We start from the raw sequence: 15,055 nt of genomic DNA, 5'->3' as shown, positions 1-15,055 counted from the left end.
GGATATTTGTTATAACACCAGACACACAACAACACAAAAATGAGTAATTGTCCACTTACAGCATGAATGCAAGCACCCCACTTTTTCACAAAACACCACACAACACAGTTGTAGCCAGTTTGGGGAATAGGAAACTGGGAAACAGTCACTGGTGGTCGCAGTTTGCACAATCACTATGTGGTGACGCTCATCTGCCACACTTGTCACACTGGAGTGTTTCATGACCCACAGCTTTCAGTTGTGTTTTCCTGAGCACGGTGGTTACTGTGATTTGTACAGCACACTTGGACTCGGCATGGTCTTGGACCATGGGGGTTGTAGTGCTGAGCTGTTGTGGCTCCCTCCCCAGTGAGTCAGTTCACAGGTGATTTCCAGACTGATGCCTTCAGTGTTACACAAAGGCAGTGATTATCTGCTGTGTTCTAGGTTCAGTGTGGTGGCCCTTTCTCAAAGGACAGCAAGTTGGTTATCAGTGCATTTTTTAGTAAGTTGTTAGGGATTTCATAGCATGGGAAACAGTATTTGGAAATGTAATTAAATGAAATCAAGATGTGTGAGTGCTTTGGAAGTCACTGAAAACTAAGCTTTCCTGTGAGATCAGCCTGAACCAGTGTTGCAACTAAGCAGGAGAGAGTTGTTTAAATGTTACTTTATAGAAAACATACTTTAAGACTTTATAGACCTTTTCAGACAAGTTTCAGCTCAACTACTCCATTGTACGTATAACTTTGTCTGGTAGGGTTGACTGAGGTTCTTTGCACTGCTTGAGCAAAGCCCAGCAATGAAAGGATAGGGATGTTCGTTAGTCTGACGCTGTACTGACAGCTAGTGGTAAATAGAAAAAGCGAATCCTCTCCAAAATGCCGTATGTACTCAAAAATGCGAATTTCAGAAATAGGACAAATGCTGCTTAGGTGAAGTACTTGCATCTGTTCCGGATGTTTGTGGGGAAACTGTCCCTGTACTGCCTCTTTTACTTGGGAATGTACTTTAGGCACACTAACCTGTGAGGACATTTAGCCAGTTAGCTGGGAATGTGATTATTGACCATTATTTTCCTTCCTGCATTTAATACATACTCAGAATTACTTATCAAGAATCAGGCTACGAGTGGTCTCAGAAGCTACTGGAACATGAGTCAGATTTAGGGGACTGAGTGTAAAATCATGGAAATAATAGACTAAATAAACTAGACTGAAGATTAATTGAGATCGGTAATTAGGTGTAGATAAGCTTGGAGCATAAATAGCTTGGAGCTACAGTCTTGGGGGCAAAGTCTCCAGCTGTCCTGCTCCAGGATTACTCTAGCTGGCTATCACTTTTCCCCTTAGATACATGGTAACTTGTTCATGCAATATTTAAACTTCTGGAACAGGAAGGACAGTAATCCCTAACTGGAAGGCTTGAGTGTATACAGCTTGGGTTTAATGAAAACAAAAACACATGAATCAGGAGAATGTCTATTTCCATCACAGCTGTGCACTGCATGTGCTGTTCAAGTTGTCCTGCCTCAAAGTTTGGTTTTCATTATGGGTATTTACAGTTTGGTCACACTTTTAATCCAGGGTACGAAAGATGATACTTTTGTGTAGACACCTGGGGAATCTTTGACCCCACAGCCGTAGCCCCAGGAGGTCACACCGTACACAACCCAGCTTTCCCCTGGGCGTTCACACATCAGTGGTCCACCACTGTCTCCTTGACAGCTGTCAACTCGTTTCTGTTCCTGCACGTTTCCAGCACAGAGCATTCTTCCTGTGAATCTCCTTTTGTAGCGCTCTTCACACACTCTCTTGGGAAGTAAGGGGATCGCAGCCTGTTGCAGTGTTCTTGAATAAGCCCGTCCTAAAAAGGAGATCCAAATTATTGTCTCATTACAATGGTCAGTCTTGGAAACATAGATGTGATTTAATCCAATTTTTGCTCTCAGGTCTTCACACTGCTTTGTCATTACATAAAATTTTTGGAAGCAAGACTACTGAAAAAAATCTCTGCATTAAATATAATACTAAAATACGGTAGGTATTGTAAATGTAAAATGTAGATGCTTTTTTAAAAAAGTAGCTTTTCTGCATGTGTTCTCTGGATCTTTCCAAGACTGGAGTTTGGTTTATTCCAAGCACTTTGTGTCTTCTACGGAAGAGCATACGCTTTAATACGTCTATGTGGAAGCAATTTTGGGGAGTCTTGAGCAGCTGAGAGTAAAGCAGTAGAAATCCTTTATTTCTGTGTCAGCAGTTCAAATCTAGTGTAGCTCAGCCTGAACAGGTGCTGCATCTTCTGGTGGCTTCCAAGTACAGCATTCAAATGGATCTTTCTACTTTTTTTCCATAGCTTGCACCTCTTTCAGTTGAAAGCATGGGAAATGAAAGCCAGTGTTGGCTTTACCTTTTTTTAAGTAAAATCTTATAACTTGTGAAGCAATTATGATTCATATAGTAAGCGTGAAATGTCAGCTGAGATACTGCAATGATGTAATTTCTTACCATAAATTGAAGCCAATTACTGCAGTGGTTAACGTTTCCTGAAATAGATGTCCTAAGTTAGCAGTATTGCAGGACTTTCAGTGAATTATGTAAAAGGGCTTGACAGAGCTAGCAATGAATTAACAATTGTTTTTAGCAAAATACCCACCCTACACGTCTCTCTCATTTATTGTAGTGCAGTGACCCTGACATCTGCGCACACAGATTAGTTAGTGCGTGTAAAGAGGAGGGGCAGATACTTGGCCGTGCCTTGTCTCCTTGGCAGTTTGAGTCACTGGAACAAAGGCTCAAGTGTGGTTGCTGTCTTGCACCGTATTCAGCACCACAAAAACATAAAACATAAAACATGGTTATTAATTTGTGAAACATTTCAAGGACAAAGGCCTTTGAAGAGGAAGAATCTTGTACTGACCAAAAAAAGCAAGTAGAAGCCTGGAGTGCAGATTGCGTTGAGGCTCTTGCAAATTTTGGCAAGATGTTCTATTACTTAAATCAAAGCTGGTTGAAAATGTCAGTGGTAACAGGGAACACCAAAATGTTATTTGAAATTCTATTATGTGTATAGTTTCCATCCATTTTTCTATTGAAGTATTGTAATTTCAATAACCTTTTTAAAATTAAAATATTCATGGTCCTTACCTTTGAAACCTTAAATGTGTTAGAGCTGTTAGTTATGTACTGAGGCAGGGGGTGATAAGCTGCTGTGCAGGGTGTGCCTGGCAACAAATAAGCTTTTTATTCCTGCTTGTCATTGTTAATGAGGCCGCTTTACTGACAGGGTCTGTGATTTAGTGTGGCATGGTTAATCACTGCTTGGATAGAAATACAAACGATAATCAGTGAGCAAAATACTGTCATTCCTGGTTAAGGATCAGGAGAAAAAATATTTGCCTGTATTAAACAAGAGTAAAATACTTTAATTTTGAGCATTTTCTTATTTTAATTATTTGAGTTGGTTTTTTTAAAACAGCCTCAGATAACCAGATTGGTGCATGGAAATGATTTTACCTGTGTCACCCCATCCAGTGATGAAACAGTTGGGAGCAGTTTTCTGTGGTCGCTCCCTCCTCAGTGGCAAGCAGGCAGGTAGAACGTGGGTGCTGAACCTTGCACACTGTTCCTCGGGCCCCTGCAGCCTCAGCAAGGCAATGTCGTAGTCGCTGCTGTCAGGCCTGTAGTCCTTGTGCACCACAATCTCCTGGACTCCGATTTCCTCCTCGTACTCCTCCAGCACCAGCGTGTGATAGTCTCCAACCCGCACTACGTAGTTGCGAGTGTTGTTGCCGTACCTGAGATGGAGGTGAAAACAAACAGGGCTGGCTCAGTCACATCCTGAGTGTGCTAACAGAGTTCATCACTTTCTTTATAGTCCACATTACTAATGTTAGCAAAAGATTTTTTTAAAGAGCAAAAATGCTTTCTCAAATGTTTACACAGACATTTCAGTGTGTCCTAAAGAATATAAAAACCTTCTTCTGAGGTTTCAGGTTGTGCCATGTTCTTTTTTAGTATTTTTACAGGCAATTTTCTTATGGCCATGACTCGCACTTCAAATGTACAAGGTATGCATTATAAATTTATTTAGGAAGAGTAGCACAAACTGCCAGTAATTGCAATGACAGCCTGAGTACTGACATCATTGTGATGCTCCAGATAACTACTGGAATGACAACAGTGTTCAGGCCTGCTTCTTGGGTTGGTTGAAGAACTTTAGAGGCTTAGGTAACTTGATAAAAACCTCTTACATCAACTGAAGTTATAGTAAGGATGACAAAGCATTTGTGCATCGTAAGGACAAACTATTGTCAAACTGACAGGAGGCCTGTAAATCTTAGGCTTATTTGGTATGTGATATAATCCCAGTTTCTTTCACATTGTGGACTAAATGGTAAATACATTAGAGATTACTACTGTGGCTGAAATAACAATTATCTGTGCATGCCTTTGAAGATTTTTTTATTACACACAGCCCTTCCCAGGCAAAATGCAAACAAGGGAGTACTGTTGGGTACATGTATTTATTTTAAAATATGGCTAAGCTAGCAAAAATATTTTTTCCTTTTATTTCTCCCTTTCCTTAATAGCCTTCAACAGGAAATTTCTAATGTGCTTGGAGAAAATAGTACCCACAGAGGCCCATCACCTTTCAACCTATGCCTGTTCTTTTTATACCATCCAGCAATGGTCTGATCTCCATAGCTTGTTAAAGCCTGCCGTAGGAGCAGCAGACAAAGCAGAAACATTACAGTTTTCTGCACAATATAAAGCTGTACCACTGAATATTTCTTCTAGTTGTGAGTTGCATTCCTGGTTGCCTGTAAAGCTTTCTTGGTCTAATCCTTCAGGTCTTCCATGAGCAAAATTTCACTTCTAGACTTCATGGAGAGAGAACTGCAGGCTGTGAACAAACATCCCTTCATCCAAAGATTAACTTCTATATAGGATACATTAAGGGGTTTTTCTATGCCTCATATTTCTAATTATCCAGTTATTTTTTTTCAAATGTATAGACCTTCCAATTTCCCTATACCTGTTGGAATAACTCAAGACTGGGATGGGTTATAAAACAAAAAATAGCTTCAAATATTTTATCTTAAATAATGTATCTGCCAAAGTATAGAAACCAATAATTCCACTGTAGTACTGATTTACAATTTAATAATCATGCATAAAATTATGCTTAATTTTTATTCCTAGTATAGATGAGCTCTCATTGGTTACTTAAGCAGTGTTCCAATTTCCAGGATATGAGAAATGGTATGCTGGCCTTTGTGTTGTCCATCTGCGGAAAATATGTGAAGAAGGCACTTGATCTATAGATAGCTCTTGGAAACCTATCCCTGAAAATCACTCTGAGATCATTTGGAAGTTCAGCCCAGCCTGTCCAAAGCCAGCTTAGAGCTAAAGGCTTCCCTCATTTACAGTGAACAGTAGTGCATCCACTGGGTATTGGAGCTGCATGCTTAGGTCTAATTGCAGTTTAAACGTAACTTCTGGGACAAAACAATACTTTGGTCCCTGAGACCATGGGTAACAGCCCCTTGAGTGGCTGCACCAATCTGGAAGTACCACAGTGTACTTTGCTCCAGCCATGCAGCTGTCCCATCCTGTGGGTGCTCAGCAGAGTATCCAAAATCGGCACTCCTTGGTGCCACATTCAGTTTTCAAGCCTGAAATCAAAGGCTTTCTCAAGACCTTTCTTAGGCAGCATCCTTGGCAATCACTACAGAGAAAATGAACAGGGAAATAGGAAGTCATTGTCTATGAATTTTGATAAAAGCAACTAAAGAGCTTCCATAGTTCTGCAGAAGCACCTAGGACATCAGTTGAAATAGCAGGAAATTTTACTAACTTGGACTATTTCAGCTTGAAATATTACCAAGGAAAGTCCTTCATGATTTCAGGACACAGGAAAAGATGTGCTTCTGGTGCACAGCAAAGGTAATGCACACTGTATTTGAGTAAAAGTGTATCTGACTCTTCATTTTAGTTACTAGTGTGCAAAAGGAAAGGCTCAAAACCAAAATTTGAAACATTTGCAGCTCACTTGAGCAAACTCTAGCAAATACCCACAAAATTGTAGTGTTCCTCTATGTTTTTTCCCAGCTCATTCCAATGAAATAATCACTAATCACAAGATTAGCTTCCTTATTGTACAAGTTGATGCTTTTATACTTCAGTAACTTCATCAGTAGTGAAGTCCTGCATTTAGTTACTGCTGTGATACAGTAAAAATGTCTATCACTGTCAAGATCTGTTGTTACCAAATTTAATCTAAAATATTCCAGTCCCTATGTTTGGTGTCTGCTCAGTTGTCTTCACTATAATCTAAAAGCCATAAGCTGCATTTTTTCTGAACAGAAAGTTAAAATGTCTGAAGTGTTGTCTATATTTTTTCATTAAAATGTTGAAGTGGTGAATATAAATCACATGAATGATAACACCCAAATAATTTCAATGCATTAGGGTGTTTTGTTTGTTTGAGGGAAAGGAAGTTGACTGGTAGGGTTTTTTAAGACCAAGGGCCAGCTCTTGGAACAGTTTTCCATGGGCTTGAGCTGCAATGGTTTTGTATATGCCCAGAACAACAAAACAGTTTAAACCATGGTGCACTATTGGAGAGAGACCCACCTTTTAAAGCAGTGTGCAGCAGTGAGGACCCAGCAGCTGCTGATGAGAGTAGCACCACACAGGAGTCTCCCGTCACCATGAGAGGATTTCAGCCGCAGTGCCACCTGCCACGGCCAGCCGCCCCTGCAGGAGTGACACACGGTGTTCAGTGTACAGCAGTGGGGAACTCAGGTTACCTGCAATGTGCATCCTGTTGGCTTTCTTTGACGCAGCTTACTTACAAAATGTGCTGTTTATTAAGGGTGGTGAATATTTTATATCCTGGCAACATTCAGAATTCCTTTTAACAATGGTCCACATTACTTCACAGAGAATTTGGGCATCCAGCACTCTGAAGTGCTTCCTCCCACAGTCAACTATTTGAATTTTCTCTTCTCAGATTGCATTCATTGAGCCAAAAATACATTCTGTGGGTTGCTTGCCAAATACCGTCCAAGTCAACAAACCAGAAATTTCCTGTCAACTGGAGAGGAGAAAGGGGAATTTCTTGAAAAGCTGAACCCAGCATCCATCCCTGTCTTCATGAGAAAGGAAGGTGGCAAAACAAGAGGTATAAAGCAACTGTAGAAATCTGAAGTATAGAAGAACACCTTTTTTCAGCCTGTGATTATCTGTTTTTTATAGTAGATCTGGCCATATTTGTGTACCTATGAATACAGGATGGATTCTTTTTTGCTGGTTTAATACATTAGGAGTCAGAGAAGGGAAAGGGAGAGAGATGCACCTGTAGGCAACGGCAGCATCTAAGAGTAAGCAACAGGTAGTCTGAGTGTTTTCTGAGTACTGTCAACTTGAATGGCGGTGCTGGACAACAAGAGCTGCCAGGGGCCATCTAGTCCAGCATCTCAGAGTTACCCATGCCAAATGTGTGAAAGTAAGGTGGAGGAATTTACTTCCCATAAAGAATAACACAATTTAGACACTTCTCCCTTTTGAAAGATAGGATTTAATACGATTTTCTAAAATGAGGTGATTCAGACATCTTTGGCTTTGCCGGTACATATATAAGTATGCAGTTCTTTTCAAACTTCCTCAAGTTCCTTCTCTTAATGACTTCTTGTGACATTGAGTCCTTTTCTGATACATACATATGCTCCCTTTCTTGAATTTGAGGCATTTCTGCATGCACTGTTGGATTTCTATCACCTTTTTGCTTCATCTAACATGCCTGTACTGATTAATGATGAGACCAGCTTCTTTGCTCGGACTGATTTGTGCAATACATTGTTTGTCACCGTTGCATTTCAGCAAGTTAGAACTCATATTCTGAGGCAAGAATTCTCAGTCTCTTCCTGTGCTATGCATTATCTCTTAACTCATTATCTCATTTGTCTCTTTCTAAGATAAGTAATCCTACTTTACTTTATCTGGCTGTGTTAAAATATTTCTCGGGGCTCCCTCTTGTTACTGTTCTTTGAAGCTCTCTCACTTGGTAGTGTCTTCTTAGAAATGGATTGATCAGTGCTGTGCATGTACTTTAAACAGGTTGCACGGTGCCATGTAATGATGGTGTTAGTGTATTTTTTACAATGCCTTTTGTAAGATTGTGTAAATATATATATTTTTTGTGTTTAGTCACAACTGTTAAAAAAGTAAAGTCAGTGCTTCCCAGTTTTTTAGTTGTGTCATCATCAAGGCTTATTTTATGAAAGAAAATAAGGTCTTAGGCAGTGAATCATACCCAGGCCTCTTTTTTTGGTGTAGATGGCATTAAAAACTTTGTACTACATTCATAGCTCTGTTTTTATAGCTCATATCCTGATATGACGATATCCTCTGATAAAAGTAAAATAGCTATTTTGTATGTTAAAAATTTAACCCTTCAAGGACTTTACCCACAAGCATCTAGAAATTTTCAACTAATGCTGCAAGTACTTATCAATTAATACTTTTTAATTTCCTGCCAAATTTGCTTTGGGTATATTTCTACTCCTACAACATGACAAGTCAAAAGAAAAACAAACAACAAGCCTACAACAAAATTGTAAATTTGGCAAACCACTTGTGGTAAATACATGTCTTAGAAGCTTTATATTCAAAATTATTTGTCTTTACCAATTATTTACCGTAAAGAATTTTTCCCACCAATTATTCGCTTTTGTCGACGATGGAGTAGCCTCAGCCCACAAACAGAAGCAAGAGAATCTAAACCAGAAAGGGAGATGTAGAGAGCGTTAAACTTAACATGAAAAGTGGCCAATATTAAATGAGAGGTAACTTTAAAAAAAATCTAAAGGTTGAAGTTATTCTGTGTTTCATGGTAGTTTTTAAAAGGCAAATTTTGATTGGGGAAAATAGACTTAGAAATTCTTTATAGCTGAGATCTTTTGACTGGGGAAAATACACTGAATTCATTCAAGACTTAGAAATGCTTTTTAGCTGAGTTCTTTTGACTGTGATCAGAGTCCTTTACACATTTGGTTCTCACATGTAGGATTTTATAGGGCTCTTCCTTACTTTCTGTAAGTGGAAGCAGACCATGGCCAACCACACAGGTCTTCGTCCTTATCTGAGGATAACCTACACCTTGAAAAGCTGAAAGGAGCTATTTAGGTTTTTGCATCATGTCCCTCAAGCAGCTTAATGAACATGGCTGCTCTAAACCATGGCAACAAATACCCTGTATCGATTGAGTAGTCTTGGTGCTTCCTTTGTGCAGCTGCAAAGAATAAGCTCACACAGTGTCAGCAGAGAGGATTCCCACCCCTTTTGTTCTAGAACTGTTTTTGATAAAACTGTTTCCTCTGTGAGGTGGATTGTTAAGTCTGTCTCTTCCTACCATGACACTTGCTCACCTGGACCTGTTGTTCTGCCCCTCATGCCAGGCCCTCACCTTTATTGCTGTTCCCAGGGATTTTCCTGCTTAGGTGGTCGCAGATGACCCCTGCGTCCTCGCTGTGCCGGCAGTTGTGCGTCCCAATGTCCTGCTTAATGCAGTCTGCCAAGGATCTCTCATTTCCTGTACACTTGACATTATCCACATGGATTGGGCCTTTGCCCTCACCGAAATAGGCCATTGTCCTTGCTCTAGCTGGACCTCTGCAAACAGAGCATATTTCTTTATTATTATTAAACATTTTGAGGCATTATTCTACATTTTACTCAAATTTCCAAGTGAGTAGTCAAAGACATTGAGGTTTCATTCTAAACCCTGTCACTGTTTCACTTGATAACAAGCACCTTCCGCCACCTCTCTTATTCTGGTATGTAGAAAAAATAAAACTGTGACAAAATTGCTACATTTCATTAATGTTTAAAAACTGCTTTTTGTGTATCTCTTAGAAGAAGACAGTGTGCAAAGTATTTTACATTGTATCAGCATTACATTTTGCCATAAAACAAAATATGTGAAAGCTGCTTTTTCATAATCTCTTTAATCCTCGTATAAAGTCGGCATCTGTGAAAGCTAAAAATAATTTGTGCAGGTCTGATTCCCTCAGATGGGCCAGTTAAATACTGTATAGTTGTGGTGCAGTAGGAGCAATGATGTACAGACCTGTCAGTTGTTAGTAGTTATTAAAATATTTTTTATCATGTTATTTTTTACAGGGCACCCCATATTTGAGGTCTAAAAATATCATGTGATTGGAGACCAGTTCAGGGTCTGCACCCCCCTGTTCTTGGGAGGAACCCTGTACTTGGTGCTTGTGTAGCATTTAAGCATCTCGTTTGGGAACTCCTGTGATAGAGTATTACTGTTAATTAGTTAAACTAATCTTCTTAATTTATAAATAGATGTTTTGTTGTATATGGTTTAAGAGGCAGAAGGAATTATGAGTGAGAGACCACCCAACTGGCTATACAGAGAAATGGGGCGGGAAGACACAGACACCTCTAAGTGTGCCGGAACTACAAGTTTACCTATTGGTTAAGAGCAATTTACTGACATTTTACTGGGATAAGGATATATGGAATTCCAGATTCCATTTTAAAGGATATTTTATAATTGTATAATGTAAAGTACTGCTTCTGTGCATACTGTAACTGTGCAGAACTGTAACTGCAGATGTGATGAAATGCTGGAGCAGAGAAAGAGAATTTGACTATGAAAATGTATTGGGCAAGAAAGTATTTCTCTCCCTTTACAGCTCTTTTTGTACCTCTTTAATACCTGCAGTGTTGGGGAAGGTAGGTGAGAATGGCATGAAGAGTTTACATCCCTTCTTGATCTGGGCTTGGTCTGTTGGTGAAGCATCCTGATTTGTCAAACCATTTTCAAAGCTTCGTCGCAGTAGAAGTGTGGCTGGCTCAAACTGAACCAGCTTTCAATTGCCACATCCATATAACTGAAACATGAAAGTAACACAGGAGCTTCCTCTCTTTTGAAACTTTTGCATGTGGATAGCTTTGCCTGTGTGGATTTTTTTACTATGTCCTGAAGAGTAGGTGGGCAGGATTTCCAAGTAGGGAACATTGTTTAGAATGCAAAAATTGTAAAAAGCCAGGAAAGAGAAGCTCATTAAACACTACGTGAGAGACGATACCACAAGTCATTACAAATTTTCAGTTTCTGGTTAGGAGGTATTTGCCAGATAATCCAAAGCCTTAACTGCCTTTGGAACCAGTATAGGACAATCTCTGCCTAATGAGTTTACTATGATTTGACTTGTCAGTCCCAAATAGTGTGACTCTTGCTCCAATTGTTTTTCTTTTGTCAGGGATACTCTGATTACAGATAACCACAAAAAAATAAGTCTGACTCTCTGATACCTGTGGGCAGCTCATGTGTTCATGTTTGCTGTTACAACACAGTGGCACAGTACAGGCACTCATTGTAAATTCTTACCTGGTTTTGGTATCTCTGTCAAATAACAGTTTCTGCTTTAGGGCATTGTTCTAAAGTTCCTCCGGTTATTGAATACTACTTTGTTATCAATCACCAACCATAGTATTCTTATCCTTCCCCAGAGAAGTATTTATTGCAGTTTAGTACAGAATTCTCTCTCCAGATCTTATCAGTTGCTTAATAAGGGCAGTACCTGTTTCTTCCTACCTTTGTACGAAGGCAATCTATCTCTTACTGTGTGTCAGTAATCTCTCAGTTTGCTGATAATGGGAATAAAAGCTTTTCAGACCCAACCAATCAACCAACCAACAGCACCACAGAACACCCAAACCAACCCCCACTGAAGAACATCTCAGGAAACAACTGTAAAAATTTGTGGTGTTCTTGAGCAAGGAGTGCAGCTTAAGAGAGGAAATTATTTAATACTGGGAAATCTCTGAAGGTACAAATGTTATGTCTGTGTATTTGTAACATGCTGAAATGTGCCCTTACAACTGGCTTTAGTGCACCCCCAACAAACACGTGTGGTGTCCCTTAATTGCTGCTTTCCAAGCAGCTATTTATGCACTGATGACCCTCAGAGAAACAACCTTTTTGTCAGTTCACATCTGTCCCTGGAGAGAAGTGGTGTCAGGTCTTTTCCTCTCAGTTCTCCCACACCAAGGGCCATGCACAATAACAATGCTGAGCTTTTCAGATGCAGTAGTATTATTATTATTCATTATATTGTTAATGAGGAAATCAAGTGGATTAGGATAGATGGACACCTATCCTGGAATTAACAAGATAGGTAACTTGTAAGAGTGATATATTGAGTTGTAAGTCAAGTTTTGCCATTTTGAAGCCATAGTGTAGTAGTAGGGCTTTTAAATAAGCTTTTACTTAAATGAATACCAGGGAGATTTACAAGCCATATATTGTGTGTTCAGACATAATGTGAGACATAATGTGATGATATTTGGTTGGACTAACTTCACATTGTTAGATACAACAAACAGTTAATAGGATTTGTATTTCTTCAGCTCAAATTTCTTTATAGATACACTTGGAGAAGACATTTCACTAATTTCCTGTTGTATTGCACTACTATTCTGGGTATTTTTCAAGTCTTATTAGTACTGCTATTTATATATCTGCCCTATAGTTATCTTTTTGTTGCTCTTGGGTATCCAGAAGAAAAATGCTGATGAGTGGTGTAAGCCTGATTAAGTGATGTCTTTCAAAAGTGACACATATATTGCAGTGGTTTTAGTTAGAGGGTAGGTTTGTTCTGTCAGGTCTATTCCTGTATTAAATGAAGCTTATTGAAATTACTGTCGTTCAGACTGGAGCCATTGTGTAACTGTTTCATCAGATCTTCGCGCTACAGCAAATTAGCCAGATCAGTAGATGAAGGAAAAACTCCATTAAATTAGGAATTCAGTAGCTGGTGTGCTTGCATCTGAATCTGCAGTCAATATATCCATGCCTTGTGACAGTGGACACTGACCTGTTTTTGAAATTAATATGACAACTAAAATTTTGTATTTAATTAATAGACTAATAATTCGGAATGTTTAACTTCTAATGAAAAATATTTAATAACTCACACTAACTTGCATTTCTGTTTCCAGTCAGACTGGCGCACTTTTGAATACTAACATTCCCATTCCCAGTTATGCTACTTAATGAATATTCTTTTTGAAGACATAGTCTTATTACTTTTCATACAAATAGTAGAAATACATTTTTCTAAAAGTATGCCAAACTGACAAGTTTTAAAAGACATCCATTATCTTATTAGACCTGTTTGTGCTATTTGGTTGCGGAAACTTAAGATCTTTGGATACAGAAAACACAACTTGATAAACAGCTTAATGAGTTTTCTTACTTGTAGCCAAGCTGTCGGCAGACTACAGCTGCATCCTTATCAGACCATCCATCATCACAAATTGTGCCCCACTGGCCATTGATAAAAATCTCCACACGTCCTTCCTTCTTATTCTCACCATCCATCAGCCTGATGGGAGGACCTGGGAATAAATTACTGCTGTCAGCTCACAGCAACAGAAGCAAGAACTGGTACTTTTTGTTATTTTCATTATATTTAGTACAACTGATATTTACATTCAACAAGCCTAATATCAGCAGTTAAAGTAGTCATATTCATCCTGGTTGGCAAAATGAAGCAGTCTGTACAAATTACAAGACAAATACTAAATACTACTGTACTTTACTCTTCAGCTGATTCCTTAATTCCAAGCCAGTATGTGATGTAGTTCAGAAATTGACCACAGTTCTATACAAATGGTAGAAAACACCTGAGATACCTTTGATACAACATCCGTACAAGCTGGACAGATTTTCCTTACATACACTTTATAGGTGAATGTAACTGTATCTCAGTCCATAAATCCATTCTCAAACTGGTTGCTGCTGCTCCTTCTAACCACTGTCTTAGCAAAAATAGTGCAGCATTGTGTTGAACTTCAAGTATTCCTTATCACTATGCACATTGTTCTGCAGTGTGTTACTTTACATTATTTTTCTAGCGATTTAAATTGTTTATTCAGATGCATTCATAATATGAAATTTCACTTATGTGGATTAGTCAGACTTAGTTGATAATGGTTTCCGCAGTGCTTGGTCTCTAGTTAAGTTTTGACTCATTAGGCAAAGTACATGCTTAATTCTTACTTACTCTAAAATGCCTCTATAGCCTGCAAGCAATGCAAACACCCTTAAAACAGTTATGAATTCCTCTGTGGCCTCTTTGTCATGTTCAAGGGAGGATCACCTTCTCAATCTTTTTGTATAGCATACTTTATAATCTCTAATATACTCATGACAGTTGCTTTTTAGAATAATGAAAAAGACTCTTCCTCATTCTTCTAACCTGTTCCCAATCTTTTCTAAATATGTGAGGATGAGAAACTACTTAATTTCACTCTTAAAGCAGTATTTTGAGGTAGTTGCATTTGATATTTAATTCAGATTAGTTTTAGGTATACATAACTTCTGTATACCAAACATGAATCTGGCCAGCACTAGTTAAATCTGGCCTAAGTCATTAAATGAATGGGGAAATACTTAAAGATAAAATCCAAGTATGTTTGCCTCCAATGTCATTTAAAGCATGTTGTGTTGGAGTTCATACTGTCTGGACAGTTACATGGATTAGCTTCACCAACATTCTGTTTACTTACGCTGTCATGATCTTACTGAACAAATGTCATTATTGTAGTATATCTCCTTTTTAGTGCTCCATAATATCTGTGTTTTCTTAAGTCCTATCATCTACTAATTTCTCTTTTTTTTTTTTTTTTTTCCCCACTGAATTTATCCTTACAGGAAAAAAATGCTTTTTCAAATGCTAGGAAGTAAATGGTAACAACACTTTGTCTGCTTTCCAATCAGAAATCTCCTCAGAAATGTCAGATAAACTCTTATTTTCTTGTTGAACTGAAATGTTCTGGAAGAATACAACTCAGGTGAGAATTATACTTCTATTAACCAAATAGAGGCATGGAATACTACTAATATTTTATTGTTATTTATTTATTGTTTGGGTAATATTTTATTGTTATCTCATCTTCTTGTGGTTTAGAAAACATATATATTTATGAGCACAAAATTAATACAGCATTCTGGTAGTGGGGATGTGAGAATGTTA

General features: G+C 38.5%; 1 protein-coding gene across 1 annotated transcript in view; it reads right to left on the bottom strand.

Moving 5' to 3' along the window:
• Positions 1 to 1,395: 1,395 nt before the first annotated feature.
• LOC121353939 (neurotrypsin-like) overlaps positions 1,396 to 15,055 on the bottom strand; it is a 31,222-nt gene continuing 17,562 nt past the window's right edge. Inside the window, 6 exon segments of the mRNA XM_041468164.1 lie at positions 1,396 to 1,845; positions 3,495 to 3,775; positions 6,618 to 6,740; positions 8,684 to 8,762; positions 9,451 to 9,656; positions 13,274 to 13,415. Of these exon segments, the coding sequence (XP_041324098.1) occupies positions 1,538 to 1,845; positions 3,495 to 3,775; positions 6,618 to 6,740; positions 8,684 to 8,762; positions 9,451 to 9,656; positions 13,274 to 13,415 (1,139 nt within the window). The 3' untranslated portion in view covers positions 1,396 to 1,537.

The sequence above is a fragment of the Pyrgilauda ruficollis genome, unplaced genomic scaffold, assembly GCF_017590135.1.
Source record: "Pyrgilauda ruficollis isolate IOZ18807 unplaced genomic scaffold, ASM1759013v1 scaffold212, whole genome shotgun sequence".
NCBI lineage: Eukaryota > Metazoa > Chordata > Aves > Passeriformes > Passeridae > Pyrgilauda > Pyrgilauda ruficollis.
This window is presented reverse-complemented; position numbering and strand designations above follow the sequence as displayed.